Consider the following 18,014-nt stretch of genomic DNA (forward strand, 5'->3'; position numbering starts at 1 on the left):
GCCCAAATCATAAAATTAGTTTCATGTATCAGCTAACATCCTCTGTTATAAAGCAGACTGTGACATGATTACAGTGAATCTCTTTTGAAAAGAAGTTTGTGTATAACAATTTCACTATTCCATATAGCAGTCCGACATAAATCTGTAAATTAATTTCTTGAAGAGAGTGGTAAAGTAAGTTTTCAGATTGATTTATTAAAGTGTTCAAATTTGAATGGGCTTGGTCAATACAATGAAAAGAAGCTGAGAAGTGCTGTGGCTGGCTTTGGTTCCAGTTCCCTTTTTACATTTACTGAGTGTCTGCTATGTACAAGGTACCATGCTAGGCAATAGAACTTCAGGCAGGCAAACTTCCAGAAATGTCCAAAAACTACAAGGATTCTTGATGTCCTGTAAATGATCTTGCCTTTGGAGTCAGGCAGACCTAGGTTAAAGGCCCAGCTCCATTATTCACTGTGCCCCTTCTAAGCTTCAATTTCTTCATCTGTAATTTAGACATACCATTCTTACAGAGCTATGATAGGGTCAGATGACATGATGAATGTGAACATGCTTGGTAAATGACAAAGTGCTAGACAAATGTGAGGACTTATTATAATAGTAAGGTCACTGGTAATTTAGCTGGTAAGGCTCTACACAGCACTTCCCAGTTGGCTTTAATCCTGAGTTACTTAGCATGCCCTATAATATGTAATAGCTCCAACAGGCAGACCATCACCAGAAATCATCTCAAAACAAAAGTACCATCAAGATCCTACTTGGAAGCTGATTCTAGTAATTAAGGGAATCATATATTATGTTCAAGTACCACATCAGTAAAAACCCAAATGTTTACCCTCTTAGACACCATTGTTTGAGAAACAAACCTTTCCATTTTGCTAAACTTATCTTCACATTCCTTGCTTCCCTGCTGCAAACCCTTCCCAGTTTATTGTTAACTTGCAAATTCAGTGTATACTATACCTTTACTCAAACAATGGAAAAAAGAAAGCAAGCATCAATACAGTGATCCTTCTGAATATATTGGTAATAGACATCCTTTTTCACAAGATGTGGGTTTAGCATCAACATTTTGATCACCTTGAAGGAGATTTTGGATAATTTTGTTTTATTTTTCCCATCACTCAATTTAAAATTGTATAATATCTTCCAAAACGGCAACTAAGAATGTAGCTTTGGTCAAATCCCTTCTCCCATCTGAGGCTCATTTTTCTCATCATAAAAACGAGGTAGTGGGCTTCACCAAGGACCTTTTAGGCACTACCATTTTGTGATTCTATGTCTAAAGTCACAGAGAAAGGATTGTAGATGTATCAGCCCTTTTTTGGATTGTCTATTCACTGTTCCAGAGGTATAGATTAGTCTAGACTTGAGTGCATTGACTTGTATAGTAATTTTAGCTACCTCAAGTCACACCTAAATAAGATCTATCATGTATCTAGACTGTATGGATAAGTTATTGATGGAGTAGAGGGCAGAAGGACTGTCTTTATATCTTAGAGAAGCTGGCACTCTGCAGCTGATGGCTGCTTGGTCTTGATGCCTCAAGGTCTCTAATTTGGCTTTCTCTTTAGTGTTCCCTCTATGTTTGGTGATGGAATCTCCTCAGCTCAGAGATACTTAAAACACATACCCTTTTCCTTTTTGCTTCTAGGCCTATCTACCTGTTGATTCTTGTTATCTTAGCAGCTCTTGGTGTTTCTGAAAGGATCCTGGAGGTGGTTGGATTCTCAGAGTGGTTTCCTTAAAGCCTACCTTCAGGCTCTCAACTGCCCATCTACAACAAGGATAGGCCTTTCTTTGAACATGGTTCATTTCTGGCTGCTTTTGAAAAACCACATGTTGCTAATTGCTTCAATAATCTAACCTCCTTGCCTACATTTTGTTTAAGAAATTTTTTAAAAATATAAATGTCCAAAGAAGCACCTTCTCCCTGATGAATTAACTGCTGCTTTTTCACAGTTCATAAGTAGAATAAATATACAGCCATTTCTTACTTTTCTTTGCACTTCTCAAGGATATACTCCCAGTTTCTAAGATGGAATAAGAAGGAAAGAATTACCTTTACCCGCCATATTCTTCCCTGACCCTTCCTTCCTTCTCATTTTCTCTCCTATTCCTCCCTAAACATTATTTCTTTCTGTGTTATGCAACTTTTGAGTTCTCAACCTTTAATAAATGGCTTTGGCCCCTGCCTACTCCCTCCTCTCCTGAAACATGGAAAATGGTAGGCCTTTTAGGAATTTCAGGTAACAGCCAAACCCCAGAAGAGGAGAAGAAACATGGAGCCCCAGAGCATGTGAGAATCTGAGGTGTGCAGCATTTTCTTCAGAGGTTACTCTAGCATATTTGAGAAGTCTCGTTCTTACTAGGAGGCTGAACTCCACATCTGAGACTCAAAACTGTTAACAGATCTGTAGGTTTTAACAACCTCCATGATTCTCTAGTTGAGAGGATGGCCTGGTCTGATGTTGCCATGGACACTATGAACATCCTTGTCATTTCCAGTGTTGAAGTGTTGAAGCGTTGACGTCAGCTCTTTCATCTTTCCCCATGCTCACGAGCAGCCCACCATTGTTACTTCTGGATCACATGCCCTGGATGCAAGAGAGTGATTCCAATGCTGAAATACCATTTCATGGCTTGGTTCTTCAGCAGAAAAGTTTCACAACATTTATTCATCCATCAAACTATCCATTCATCTTTCCAACCAGCCAACTAGCTATCCCTTTCATCTTTCCATCCATTCACTCATATATTTATCCCTTTAACACATATTAATTGAGTGCCAACTATGTGCCAGCTTCTGTGGTAGGCATTTTGGGGGAACATAGGTGAATGAGATACAATCCCTGCCTTCAGAAAGTTAAACAAGGGGAGACAGACCGTGATAACTAATACACCTTAACTTTAAAGGCTAAATAGGAAATGAAGAAGCTGGGAAGAAGTTTAATGAGGTAGAGGGAAAGGACATTCAAGGCAAAGGGCACAGTTTGAATAAAGGCAGAAAGACATTTAAAAAATTCATTGAGGTTTTGAGGAATAGCACAAGTAGTTTAATATGGCCAGATCTGGAGAAAGGGGGAAGGCAAGCTGAAACCACACTGAAAATGTACTTGGTTATTATGCTAAAAGGTTTGAACTTCAGGCAGTTGAAGAGCTATGACACGGAATAGACATGTTCACATACCATTTTGTTTATTTGCATGCTTGTTTTTTAAGAGAATTAGCGATGACATGAATGCTGTATAGATGAGGGCTTAAATTTTATAAAAAGAGATAGTATGCTAGGTAGAGAGAGAGAAAGAAATTTCTAGCATCGATTTCATTAAACACCTAGGATTATAGCCTTGGTTCCTGGGGTTAGTTGCCTCTGCTTGGATTGATACCTGTAAGTGCTGACCATGTGCATAAGTCCTTCCCTTATACAAGTCTGCTGCCTTGATCTGGGCCAGTGCTTCTCAGTATGGGTTCTGAGAAAAATAGTTCTGTGACATGATACATGAAAAATTATTTTTATGGTTAAATAAGTTAGGAAAACTTGCATATTATGGTCTTGATCAGGAAGATTTACAGTGCATGTTAGCATATCACAGACCTTGTCAAGTATTGCAATAAAGTAACCTGAGGAGCTTGGTAATTCAGGATTCCCAAATTTAACTCAAGCACAGAAACCTGTTTTCACATAGTACCTGTTAATATCCTATAAAACCACTGTTTTCTGGAATGTACTTTGGAAAACTTGGTTATAAATAAATACTCTATCCTATAAGTAGGCAATACCCCAAGCCCAGGTCATCCATTTTATAGATGTGTATACCTACATGTATATTGCTCACAAGGAGAATCAATTAAGAATGACTTCATGACCAAGAGCAGACCATCTTCACCACATCTCAACTGTATGCACCAGAGGCTACTAAAACCACTAAAGTAAACCATGTTGGGTCTGTAGTATTATTGTCATACACAAAGGATAGGATATAATTCAGGCCCAAGTTATCTAATAGCCACAGGTACATATTCCTGACCCAAGGAGCATGCTAGATACATAATTTCTGAGAAATATAATGACTTCTAGCATCATGCAAAGTGATCACTAAATATTTTGGCTATCTAGACATTCTACCCTAAAGTTTAACAGTCCTTTTGTGTACTCTCTGACTAGCATTCCAACATCCACCCAGAACCTCATCATGGTGCTACCACATACACTCATTGCTCATGTAGGAGGCCTAGAAATCACAGATTTTAAGAATTTGTGTCCCACTGCCCACACAATGATTGAATCCCCTCTAAACCCTGTTCAGCAAGCAGCAGAGTATCATAAAGAATCAACAATGTGGAACTCAGTTAATGGAATTTCCTCCCTTCTACTTGGACTCTGTAGATTAGAGCCCAAAAAGTCTCTAGGTTGAAGATGTAAGCAGTAAGTCTCAATTCTAAGAACTGCTACTCCCCACACAAATTTCTTAGATACTTGAGTGCTCTTACAGATCAGCATAACTGAGGCATGCACAGAGGAGCAGAATTGCCCTATAAATTTTGACACCAACCTGTACAACATGTGGCTCAGCACTTACAGTTTCTGGTTTTGTTTTGCTTTTTTTTTTCTTTTGGTTTTGTGTTTTAAGAGGTCCTGTGTATAGTGGAAATAGCATGGTGGACTAGGATACATACAGGCCTTGTTTCTAGTCCTGGCTCTGGCACTTAGTATCTTGATGACCTTGGATAAATCATTAGATCGCTCTGAGCCTCAGTTTCTCCGACTCAGTTTTCCAACTACACTATGGGAATAATAAAATTTTCCTTACAGAATGGCGGTAAATTTGTAAAGAAACTGGTACATAGTAGGCACACAATAAATATCACTGTATCTCCCTTTTTGGATGAAAATTGGTCTGTGCGCTCCCAGTCACTAATGGAGCCTGTTCTTTCTGCTATAGGAGTGTGGATTATGGTACTGGTTCCTTGGTTCTCTGGTCTCTGAATTTCCCCTAAATTAACCCTTGCAATCTGTCCTCCAGGGTCAATATTGCCATCCTCCAATTGGTTACATATATATTTGGTGACATTGGAGAGAAAAAGGTATACTTCTCTCTAACTGTAGTTCTCAAGTGAACTTGTATATGGAGAGATGAGAGACCGTATCTCTTATTTCCTCCAAACCAAATTATTTGGTACAGCACATATATGCTGTAGTCTGTCTCTGAATATTTGTTTTTAGAGAACTATGGTAGAGGTAAATAATTTTCTCTGATCATCAAAATTGATGATACCACATATCTGGTTCTTGAATAAGTATCTAACTTATAAAATTTCCACTTAAAATCCTTGAGTTTTTAAAGTGTAATAGCAGCAGAAAGATTTTATTGTTGTTTACTTTCGCTGTGAGTGCTCCAGATTCCCTGAGGTGCTTTTGAGAGAGTAAAATGATGTCACAGGCAATGTTTTTTGAAAGTAGTATGCAGAAAGCTAAGAGTACACAGCCCACAATAGGTCATATATACAAAGGCAAGTATTTTCCAAATATAAAAATTCAGAAAAAAAGTTTCATATGAACTGATAACATAATGGTTTGTATGAAAACATTTTACTTTTGATTTAAGAAGAGTGCCACTTGTAGTTAAAAATTGGAGAATGTATTCCTTAAGATCAACAAAAGTGTTTAGAATATTTTCCTATTGTCCTGAACTTATACATAGACAATTTACCTGAGAAAGATGCTTTTTTAGAGACTTTTGTACATCCTTTGGGATCATGTTTGTATGAAGTAGAACTAAGGGGGAAATACACAACCACCCAGAAACCAGTAGAGCCTTCAAATTATCTATTATTGATAATATTTCCATGGCAACAGATATCTAGGAAGTAAACTGCAAATGGCATCACTACTTTAGATCACCTCGTTTGGAATCAAGTTCCATTCTCTTCAGTCCATTTAATTCTTGCTACACTTTTTAGATCTCTTAACCCAGGCATAGAAATGTATTTCTTTCTCCTGTTTAATACCCCATTGGACCAGTGGTTCTGTGGCTGAAGTGAAAATTGATTGTTGAGGGACATTTCAGACTTCTAGCAGTCAGCACTTAAAACAATGTAAGCACCAATCCTGAAGAAATCACCTGCAGAAAACTTGGACTGACATTTGGAACTAAAAAGAAAATCTGGATCTTGACCAAGACAGAAGGTCACCAGCCTGGGCCTGCACAGTGTGGTGTATCATGCTGGCCACAGTGAAACTGGAAGAGAATGAGGACTCTCACCAGGGTGGAAAATGAGGCATGGAAGCTTTGATTAGTGAGCTGTTAGGCACACAGACATTAATTTCGAAGCATTCCCATCTCCAAGCTGAGTAATAATGTTTGTAATATTATGGGATTGTTTGGCAGCTGCAAGAAATTCAGAAAACTGAATAAGGAGTCTTTGTTGGCCTCTGAGTGGCTATAATGAGACCTTTAAATTTCACCTCCCTTCCCTTCCTCCACATCCTCTCTGCCCAACCACCACCACCACTTAATTCTTGCCCGCTACGTAGCAAGAGGCACATAACAAACACATATATAAGCTCTTTAGTATATTCGTCAATAAAGCAGAAAAGAAAGGGGAAAAAACCCGCAAAACTCCAAGTAAAGAATTTTCCATTTCCCAGTCTCACTTCTGTATTATGGGTAGGTAGGGAGACAAGGAAACCCCCAGTCCAAAATGGCAGTCACTCATTCTCCCCAACTTTGCATGCTGCCTCCTATGTCAGAGGATCTGACTCAAGTATCTGATTATGGGGCCTGCTAGGTGCTAGCCCATCGTTAAGTTGCTATGTTCACCAGTGTCACTGTTTCATATTAGAAAAAATCCAGGTTGGATACTGTAAGCATCTCAAAATGACCAGACACTGAAGAAAGGCTGACCTGCCTCATTCAAACTGAGGGTTCTAGAGGGCTCTAGTGGATAGCAGGAAACACCTGGAATCTGAAGCTTAGGGGCTTAAGCCTTTGCTCCTCAACAGATACTCTAATGTTGGGACTGGGGGCTACTCTCTTAGTTGATGACTCCTCCCAGTGGGACTGATGGTGTTTCCCTACCTCACAGGGATATTGTGAGGACTAAATAATAGAGTTACCAATTCATATAGTCATGAGCATCATGATTGTTGTTTTCTATAATATGACTTGGCATTAACAGAGTGCCCTTTGATTGTTTTTGATTGTATATGATAGCATCAGGCACTGACTCAAGTGGATGCAGTGAAGCTCTGGCTCAGTTACTTGCTTTCCACAGTGTGCTGCTGCTGGGAAGAAGCTTTGCTAATAGGACTCAAAGTGCTACCTTGAACAAGAAGCCACTGTGCTTATCTGAGGCTCCTGTGGCATTTTCACTTGGTTATTAGGCAATTCATGAGTTTCCTCTTACCTCCATTTTGCTGGACCACTGCCAAGGAACTAGATCTTAACCTCAGGCTCCATCATTGAGCTGAAGGTAGTAGCTGATCCACAGAAATTCAGTAAACAAAGACCAGATTTCTGTTTTTCCTGGAGAAACACCCCCAAGAAGCCAGCCAGCCTCTCTCTTCAAACAGACCAGGAGACTACAGTCAGACATTTCTTTTCTCCCTATTCCCAAAGTTAATGTGACTCTGCTTTTAGGAACACACACACACTTGAACTTTTCATAAAGCAGGAGGAAGGCAAAATCCAAGAACCAGTGTCTACTCTCTTGTTTTCTATTAAAGTTAAGATGATGGAGGAAAGTAGATAAGACTTTACCTCTTCTAGCTTTAGTGCCCCACACTTTTCACTCACACCATACACTTGCTTCTCCAGCAAGTATGAAGCCTTATTTTTCTCCCAAGCCAGCCTCAAAATTTGCATTGATGTAAGAGGAGAGGTCCTTAGAGTTTGTAATATCTTGCTATGCTCTGTCTCTGCCTCAGAGCCTCCATATCGAAACTAGTTTTCTTCTGGTGGATGTGCAGTCTTTGAGGCCAGGGGCAGACAGGTATGAGGGTCAGAAGCACTCTTCCAGCCTTGCCTGGGACCTGCATTTTCCACCCTCTTCCTTCTCCTCTCTCCATCTACATGCACACACACACACACACACACACACACACACACACACACACACGCACACACTTCTTTCTCCTTCCCCTGACTCAGCAACATTCTGGAGAAAAGCCAAGGAAGAACTTCAAGGAGGGAAGGGAGTTTCCCCCTCCTTGGGGCAGAATTTTAATCTCCAGGCCAACAAGAGTTTCCCTAATGTGGATTGAAAGGCTAATGTGGTTTATTCTTTAACTGCTTTCTATTTGTTTGAATGTTGCATATTTCTGCTAGTGAATTTTCCTTTAATAAAGCCGTTAATACACCAATGGTATTTTCTTATTTACAACAGACTGACAGGACTAATGCTGTTAACATTGGGCCTTTTTTTCTTTTTCGTTTTTCTTTCTTTTTTTTTTTTTTCTCTTGTTTGCTTTCCAGGTCATGCTGACCTGTTCGGCTTGGACTGTTTCACATTTGTTTTTAATGTCAGTTTAAATGTAATTGTAAAAGCATGTATGCTCTAAATTCACATAGTTACTTTTTCCAGTAGAAAAGCCTCATATGCGAAACCATTTCCAGGCTCTGCAATTTCACATGAGCAGGTTTTTGGTAATGACCTTGTGCCCCTCACCCAGGATGGCATCTGGACAGTGAACCTCTTTCTTCTGGCTCAGTAGTCAGAGAGAGGAGACTTGGAAATAGTTTCTGCCAGGTCCTGTGCTTTGGCAAGCATATGCAGCATTGCATATCATTCTATTATTAATTACGTTTACTCCTCCATGAACTAAAAACCATTAGACTAAATAGTCCAACATAAACCTTGAAAGATAAAATTCAATATTCTTTTCCCTGGCTATTCCTATGACTCAGAATTGGGACAGGGAGGAGAATGGGGGCATTGGAGGAAGGACCAAGAAACCTTATTGCCTGAGAGAATTTGGCCTACACTTATTTGTGTACACTTACACTTGGATGCACCCCTACTAATCTCTCACTCCATGGCTGCCAAGAACTGGCTCTGTTCCCTGTCTCTTATCCTTGTCCTAATTCTTCCCCACTCATTTCCAGCTGACCCTTCTCCCCACTAACATGCTACCCTACCTGATAAAATTGAAAGAGTACTACCCTAGAAGTCAGGATACCTGGTTCTAGTTCCTGCTTTGCTACTATCTAGCTGTGTGACCTTGAGCAAGACTTAGCTTTGGCCTTCAGTCTGCTCATCTTTATAATAGGGATTTGTTTCAATGGGAAAGGAAGAAATAGACAATATCTGGGGCTTTCAAACATTTTCTTGGCAATGGAATCTTTTCTTCAAACAAAATCTGATGCAGAGTCCCAAATGAAGATACGGAATAGAGCACCGCTTTGAAAGAAGGAGGGTTTATTGGAGCCACATGCTCAGGCCTACTTTGCCTCTTCTCAGGGCCCTTTAAAATCCTTGGAGCTCCACTACTGTACTAGATTGATGTCTGGGGAAACTTCTGATTTGATTCTCTCTCCTAATTGATTTAAATCCCTGTGGAAACTCTATATGTTTCTTTTTTTTTCTTTTATAACATCTTTATTGGAGTATAGTTGCTTTACAATGTTGTGTTAGTTTCTGCTGTATAACAAAGTGAATCATCTCTATGTATACATATATCCCCATATCCCCTCCCTCTTGTGTCTCCCTCCCACCCTCCTTATCCTACCCCTCTAGGTGGTCACAAAGCATCAAGCTGATCTCCCTGTTTCATCAGTTAGCTTTTTCAGAGAGAAATTCAGCTGCTTGAGATAAAGGGAATGACGTGGAGCAATGTGGGGTTTAGCAACTAGCAAGAAAGAGTAAGAGGCATCATGTATTGACATACAGAATTTATTGTGTGCTAAGCACGTTACATTGTATTCTGTTAGGTAAAGTTACAACAACTCTGTGAGGTAGATCCTATAATTATCTTAGGATTCTTGAACCTGTCAGTTTGGCCCTCAATCTTTGACTTGAGACCAGTTGACCAAGATGGAAGACAATATTTCTTATAGGTTGCCACCCTAAGCAGTTTTTCAGAGTGTTTTCTAGCTAGAGATTCATTCTTGGAAAATGTCATAGCCTGCCCATTGATATACAACTTTACAGAATTCAGAGTACTTTCATTGAGATCATTCACTTTCTCCAAATAATAGTCCTATGCAGTAGTCAGGTCAGATGAGAAAACTGAGGTGTAGGAGAAATCAAGGGATATGTTCAAGGTCAGACATCCCATAAGAATGTGAATACCACCACCAATAATAAAAAGCCCTTTCTTGTGAATAACATTTTAGAACTTTGATGTCATCATTGCATTCTGCCTCCTTAAGTACAGTGAAATTTTTCACCATGCCACAGTCTTGGAGGGTTCTACTGGTGGTGTAGAATCTTCCCTCTACTCTCAGACACCACCATAGTGTCTATATTCCTCTTTAACAACCTTATTAGTTAGGTGCTAATGTTATCACTGATTTATAGATGAGGAAATTGAGGTACAGAGAGGCTAAGTCTTGCCCAGAGTCACACAGCTAGTGAGCAATACAGCCAGGCTTAACACTGAGACAGTCTGACTCCAGACTTTTTGCTGTTAACTACTACCCTTTGTACATATATCAAGAAACTAAGAGCAAAAGAAAGAAAAGGATGTTCTGGAGATCATACAGTGAGCTCCCCTGGATCTTAATCCAGTGTTCCTCTGAATATCTAAACCTAAAGTTGTACAATGAGATCCCCTGACTCTAATCCTAGTGGATGAAATGATGGTTGGCATGATTTAAGCCAGAGGCCACAAATTGGTTTTCCACAGGCCAAAATTGACTTGCAGAATTGTTTGTCCAGCACAAACAGACTTAGACTGCCTCTAGGCAGGGCATCAATCACTTTCCTGTTCCCTAGCCCACCCTATTTATGTTCACTAGGCTGTTTTAGATCATTTGCGTATCTGCCTGACTAGTGAAGATATTCAAATTCATAACCCATACATTTAAGCATTATAATATATAAGCACCTGCACACACACACATAATTTCAGACATTCACATAAGTACAGCCTAGTCTGGTTTCACAAAGAATTTGAAGCTCTGCACCAAATGTACCTTTGTGTTTAGTTAGCATTTAGAATTATACTTAAGACCTGAATTCAGTTTTATAGGCAGTTATATGCTGAAGAAACTCAGTTACTTTTTTTCATCTCATAATATGTCACTCTTCCGTTCCCTTCTCTGCCATATCTGGTTCTCTGTTAATCCTGCTGTCCCTTCTTCCCCATGTCCGAGTTTGGTCTCCTGTAATCCAGTCACTCTCTACTCTTCAGGAATGGATGGAGAGTGAAGAAAATCATTTTGGAGGGCTCACTATGTGCCAGGCATTCTCTCTCATTTAGTTCTCATAAGTGTCCTAGGAAGCAGGAAGCGGCTTCTCCATTTTATAAAGGTGGAAACAGAATCTCAGAGAAGCTAGGCAATTGGCTCAAAGTTATTAAGCTAGTAATTGATGGAGCTGGGGTTTGAATCCAAGATCTTCTGATTCCAAAGCCTATTATCTTGTCTATACTCCAATTTTGTAAGGAGAGTGTATTAGTTTTCCACTGCTGCATAACAAATTACCTCAAATTTAGTACCCATTTATCAGCTCACAGTTCTGTAAGTCAGAAGTCTGACACAACATGACTGGATTCTCAGCTCAGTGTCTCACAAGGATGAAATAAAACTATTGGTCAGGGGCTTTGTTCTAATCTGGAGCTCACAGTCCTCTTCCAAGCTCATATGATTATCGCAGGATTCAGTTCCTTGCAGTTGTAGGATTAAGGTTTCTGTTTCCTTTCTGGCTGGCTGTCAGAGGCTGCTCTTAGCTCCCAGAGACTGCCCTCATTCCTTGCCATGTGTACACCTCCACTTTCAAAGCCTGCAACAGAGAATATTCCTTATATTGAATCACCCTGATTCCATGAATACCCTTCCAGAAAGAGTCCAGTCCCTTTTAAGTCTTATCTGATTAGGTCAGGCCCATCAAGGATAACGACCCTCAAAATTCAACTGACTTGTGACCTTAATTACATCTACCTAATCCTTTTACAACAGCACCTATATTGGTGCTTGACTAAATAACTGGAAGAAGGTATGTGAACACCAGGGGTTGGGAATATTGGTGGCCATCAAGTATACCTAGCACAGGAAATGATTCTTTTATCCTTCAAACTCCATGGTGAGATTCAAGGAAGAGAAACATCCTTGACCTTGGGGAGAGGAACTTGAATTTTCTAAGAATTTGTAAACTTTACCGCACCTTGCCTCTCCCCTGCCCAAGGATGAGAAAACCTCTGTCTTGAGGTAGCAAGGAATGAGGCTGGAATAGTGCCTAATGGTCATAGTGGCTATAGAAGCTACAGATTAATCACATCTACTTCTCCTGAGGGATGTACCATTGAACCTGATTGGAAAAATCTTTCTCTGTTGCTGTAGAGACAGCCCTCATAGGGGTCTAATGCCACTATGCTGAAAAGTCAGCTCCCTATAAGGTCCAGGCAGCAGGATCCAGGCATGTTTTCAAGGGCTCTCTTCCCCTAAAGATCAGGTACAGACAAGGATGTGCCTTGCCAATGTCCCTTTCTTGTCACTGCTTTGACCTACGATTGAAAGACAGTGATGAGATGCAAAGCAACTCACACACCATTAGAACTATCAACCTATACTGTCCCCTTTATCCTGGCTTCATCACTCAATTTGAGCAAACCAATGGGTCTCTGTGGTAACACAGGGGCCTGACAAGCCTGTACCTCACATGAAAGAGTTAGATATGACTCTGGGGCTCAGGTGCAGGAGACAGGAGGGGTGTGGGGGCGGCCTTCATGGATGAAAACAAGGCCTTGGGCATTGAGTAACAGCTGAGACTAGCAAGCCTCATTGTCCAGCATTCCAAGTCGTCTAGCAACATGCTGGCCTCTGCTGCACAGAGAGAACAGAGGATCCCCCGGCAGAATGAATGGAATCTGATTTCAATTATGTTCAGTACAGTCACCCTCTTCAGGCAGAGAGGCCAGAACACCTGGTGCAGCTTGGGCCACCGTGGCCGCAGGGACAGCAGGTTACCCAGGTCCTGGAGGCAAGTGGGAATACGGATTCTCTTTCTCAAGCAGATGCCATATAGGTCTAGAGGAGGAGGATATGAAAATACCAGCCAAGTTTTCATTAGCACTATGCAGAGAAGGGGAATTATTTTAGGTTGATGGATTCTCCCCACAGTTTCTGCACATATTGATCTTGCTTGTAATGAGTTTGCTTAAGCCCACAAGTCATCAGCCCACTGAGATCTGAGTCATTGGTGGGAGAGTCAAGGTGACAGAGCATACCTCGCTGATTGCACCAGCACCAATTCCTCTCTGTGTCGTTCCACCTTTTTGAAAAACCCATGGATTCTTCTATATAAAATTCATTTGGATTTGTTTTTTAATCAATAGCATGAGTAGGGCATGACAAATGGGACAGATGCCCCAGAGAACAGTCTAGATTCACAACAGTATTCCATAGAACTTTGTGAGATGAAGGATATGCTCTGTAACTGTACTGTCCATTGTAGCAGCCATAAGCCACATGTGCCTTTTGTGCACTTGAACTGTGGCTAGTGAGCCTAAAGAATTATATTTTTAATTTTATTTAATTTTAATTAATTTAAATTTAAGTAGCCACATGCGTCTAGTGGCTCTTGTGTTGGACAGTGCAAATCTTGAGTTCAGAGAGGCAGGTACTGAGATAGAGTAGAAATGACTTACTTACTCAGAAAAAGAGCTGGTATGGTACAAGGAACTCTGGATTAGGAATAAGAGCCCGGTTCTAGTCTCTGCTCTGCCAGTAGGTGACCACACTCACTCTGACCTCAGGCTCTCCATCCTTGACTTGAAATGTTGGATTAACAACAGAAGTCCCAAAATAATGGCTAAGGCCTGAATTCAACTTTGGGATACAGAAGAGTTTTAGGAAAAATTTAAAATATTATATGAACGCCTTCTAGGAGTATGTATATGTGTGTGTGTTATGTGCACATGCATTGCAGGGGCAAGAAGGTGGTAAAGCATTCACTTCAGTTCACCAGAGTTCCCACCATTCTCCTATAAACACACACACACACACACACACACACACACACACACACACACACACACTGTATTACTTGTGTAGACAATGAAGGTATATTAATTCTGTGAACCCCCTGGATGTGATGAGTTCTAATGACCCTTCCTATTTCATCATGCTATGAATCTCTAAGCCACTGTAGTTCCCCAAACCTATTTCTACTTTGGGCAAATGACTAGAGGAGTCTCATAGCTTCTGCCTTTTCCTTTCTGGATTTGATGCTAGTTACTGAAGTTTAGAGTCACGGGTGAGGGTGGAAGGCAGGGAGAATATAACCCTAGCCCTACTCCTCAATTCTATTAGTCTAGAAGTAGGGTTTAGGGCTTCAGACTCCTTGGGGATGCAGTATGATATAGTAGAAAGAGCATTGGCTTTATAGTCAGACTAAGTTAAGATTTTTAGGTTCTATTTCTTGATAGCTGTGTTACCTCAGTTTACTCACTTGCAAAACAGAGATAGGAAATATTCCTCACCTCCTAAGATCATTGTGGAATTAAGTGATACAATATGTTTATGAAGTGAAGTATATAGAAGGCTCAGAAAAAATATTTAACCTTATATCTCTTAGTTCCCTCAGGCATAAGGCTAATTATATCTGTCTTCTCCCAGGCTGAAAGGGGGACTACATGGCCTGGCAACTTCTGAGCCCAAGGTCAGAAAGTACCAGTGATGGGGAAGAGAATGTCTACCTCTAGAACCTGTACCAGGGGAGCAGATCCAGAAGTCACTGTCAGTCTGTGGAGCTGCCTACTTGAGCCCATGTCAGCAATGGGTTCCCCAGATGACAAAAAATTTTAGGGGCTAGGCCAGTAGCTCTGGGACAAGATGAGCTTAGTCCTGCCCATACCTCCAGCCTGTGCCCTTGATGGGAGGTGGGAGTTGACAGTGGGTGTGCATATCTCATTACTGGCTGTGCCCAAACCTTGCAGAAATGATTGTTGGACAAGGTCATCTTGAACTCTGTGTTGATTTTCCAGGCTTCCTTGTTATTTTACCCTGAGTTCTTCTCTGGGCTCTTCTTGCACCACCAAACCCTCTATTTTCTCCTCCTCTACCCTGGTTGTTGATCCAAACATGTGATTCATTCTTTCATTGATTTACTGAGTTGTACTATGATTGGAGTTTGCATTGCAAGACTTATTTTTCTAATTAGAGCTGAGAGTCAGTTCCAGATAAGTATCATTTTTTGCAGGAGCCAGAAACAGATCAGCAACAGGTTTTGTTGTATTTATCCATTAAAATTGAGCAATCAGCTTCTCTCTTTGTTTTATACCTTTTAAATTTTATTATTATTTTAAAGGGATTAGAGATAAAGTGGTTTATGGTCTGTCCTGGTGCAACTGCCTATGCTAGATCTCAGAGTTATGACCTTTTCAATTATTTATATTTCTGCCAATATAAATGCTAAGGAAAATAGCACAAAGTAAACATCAGGATGCCCAAGGACCTGTAAATTGTGTGTATGAGAGCACAGGGGGAGGATGGTTCATAAGGTTTGAGTTTTAGATTATTCTTGTTTTTTTTAAATAATGTTATTTCTATCATCCTTTTTAATGGATGGTTCCTGTTTTACAGGCAGATTATAAAGGTAGGGACATTCTGTTATTTCTTTGATACAACTGGGGATTTCAGACTTCAGCTTCTCTCTCTCCCCTTTACTAAAGATGAAAATCAATATATGTGTTACAGTGTATGTTCAACTATGAGTGTAAATGTCTGACAATACCTGGGACTATTATAGTTGAAGTGAGAAATGCTGCAACACCAAAAAATTCCCATTCATTGACCCCAAAGTGGGATGATAAGTCTAGTCCTTCTCCAACAGATCTGCCTTTCTAGTCTCCTTCCCTAGCAGTTTGCTAGACATGATAGACATAGACACAAGTACAACATTCCCTTGATTTAAAACATTCCATACTTGCCTATCATCTATGTGATAAAGCCCAAATTTCTTAATATGATATACATGCTCCTTTAAAGTCAAACCCCACCTTTGTTTTCAACCTCATAAACAGCCAGTCTCCCCACATATACAATATACACTCCAGCCACACTGGTCTCTTTTACCCCTAAACACTCAGTGATTTTGTTTATGCCCTTTCCATTCCTCTCTGCCTGGTGAAATCCTCACTATTCTTCGAGGTCCAGGTCATATATCACCATAAACATTTCCTGACCTCACCTATGCAGAGAGATTGTTGTTCTTCCTCTTTTGTTAATACTCCTGTTGTAACATTCACCAGTTTGGCATTTTCTAATTGTTAGAATTGTTAGCGGGCGTTTATTTCTCCTCTACCAAACAGGGTTAGGGCCTATGTTCTTTTCGCCACCCAAAAGCAAAGGCCTAACAATGGATGTCTGTTGAATGAATGAATGAGTGAATCATGAATATATTAGTAAATGATTTAATTGAAGATCCAAGGTATGAATAGTGGAGACTGCATTTAGGCAGAGTCCAATCCAAGGATATACTAGGTCTGTCTGGCAAGAGGATCACAGAGAAAACAAGATATGAAAGTTTGAGTTAGGAGGAATTTAGAATGATGAATCATTCATTTAACCAGTGTTTAAACGGAGCACTTGTCCTTAAGGAGTTTAGAGTCTGTGACTAGGGAGAATGAACATCCTTGTTTTCTTAGCTCAAACAGCTTTTCTAACAGGGTAGCTGTGCTGTGTGTTTTTGGCCACTGATAATAAATCCAAGTTTCCCTTCTTTCCCAATAGCCCGGAAGCTGAAGAAACTTGGGAATCTGAAACTACAGGAGGAAGGGGAGACTTCCAGTGCCACCAACCCCACTGAGGAGTCAGCCCAGAAGCTGACAGTGTCACATATTGAAGGCTATGAGTGTCAGCCCATCTTTCTGAATGTCCTGGAAGCCATTGAACCAGGTGTGGTGTGTGCTGGACATGACAACAACCAACCTGACTCCTTTGCAGCTTTACTCTCTAGCCTCAATGAACTGGGTGAAAGACAGCTTGTACACGTGGTCAAGTGGGCCAAGGCCTTGCCTGGTAAGGAAAGTGGGGGCATGGAATGTGGGAGGTCATATTTAGTGAAGACTTCTTTGGGCCAAGCACCATGCCTGTTTACTTCCCATCCATTAACTCATGCAATCCTCACAATAACCTTGTGAGGGAAGAGATTGGTAGAAATTCCTACATTAAAAATAAGGAAACTCAGAAATCAAGGAGAAAAGCAACATTATTGAGTATCCCACATGCCTCACATCAGCACACAGCAACCATGTTTCTATGTTCAACCCACAGATTTAGTCAGCAAATGTTCCCATAATCATGGATCACATAGACATACCCTTATATGCCTTAAGATGCTCTTCTATATGTACACACACAGGTTCACCCCAAAGATAATCTTGAGCCTAACTGATATTCTGTCTTTAATATTACTTGGAACCCATACCATGGGAACTCTTATAATATGGTATGATAGAAGGAACATGGGGTTGGGAGTCAAAACAGTTATGTTCTAGTCTTAGCTCTGCTGGTAACTCATTATGTGATCCCTTCCCTTTCTTGGTCTCAGTTTTTCCATCTGTACAATGTGTGAAAAGTGGTTTGGACTAAATTGATGGTTTTCCAGTTTTACTTCAAGGAACTCTTGGTGCTCTTTAAACTACCTTAAGGAATTCCCTGGCAGTCCAGTGGTTAGGACTCCATGCTTTCACTGCTTGGGGCATGGGTTCGATCCCTGGTCAGGGAACTAAGATCCCACAAGCTGTGCCATGCGACCAAAAAAGTAAAAAGAAAAAAGAAATAAAATAAGCTACCTTAGCATCATCATAGTGGAAGGAAACATTAGGTGATAGTGAAAGAAATATGAAG

General features: G+C 40.5%; 1 protein-coding gene across 1 annotated transcript in view; it reads left to right on the forward strand.

Annotated features, from left to right (window-relative positions):
• Positions 1–18,014, forward strand: part of AR (androgen receptor) — a 170,263-nt gene that overhangs the window by 134,585 nt on the left and 17,664 nt on the right. The window contains exon 4 of the mRNA XM_079909806.1: positions 16,896–17,183. Within this exon, the coding sequence (XP_079765932.1) occupies positions 16,896–17,183 (288 nt within the window). The remainder of the gene's footprint in view (positions 1–16,895; positions 17,184–18,014) is intronic.

This window comes from Stenella coeruleoalba (assembly GCF_951394435.1).
Source record: "Stenella coeruleoalba genome assembly, chromosome: X".
NCBI classification, from domain to species: domain Eukaryota; kingdom Metazoa; phylum Chordata; class Mammalia; order Artiodactyla; family Delphinidae; genus Stenella; species Stenella coeruleoalba.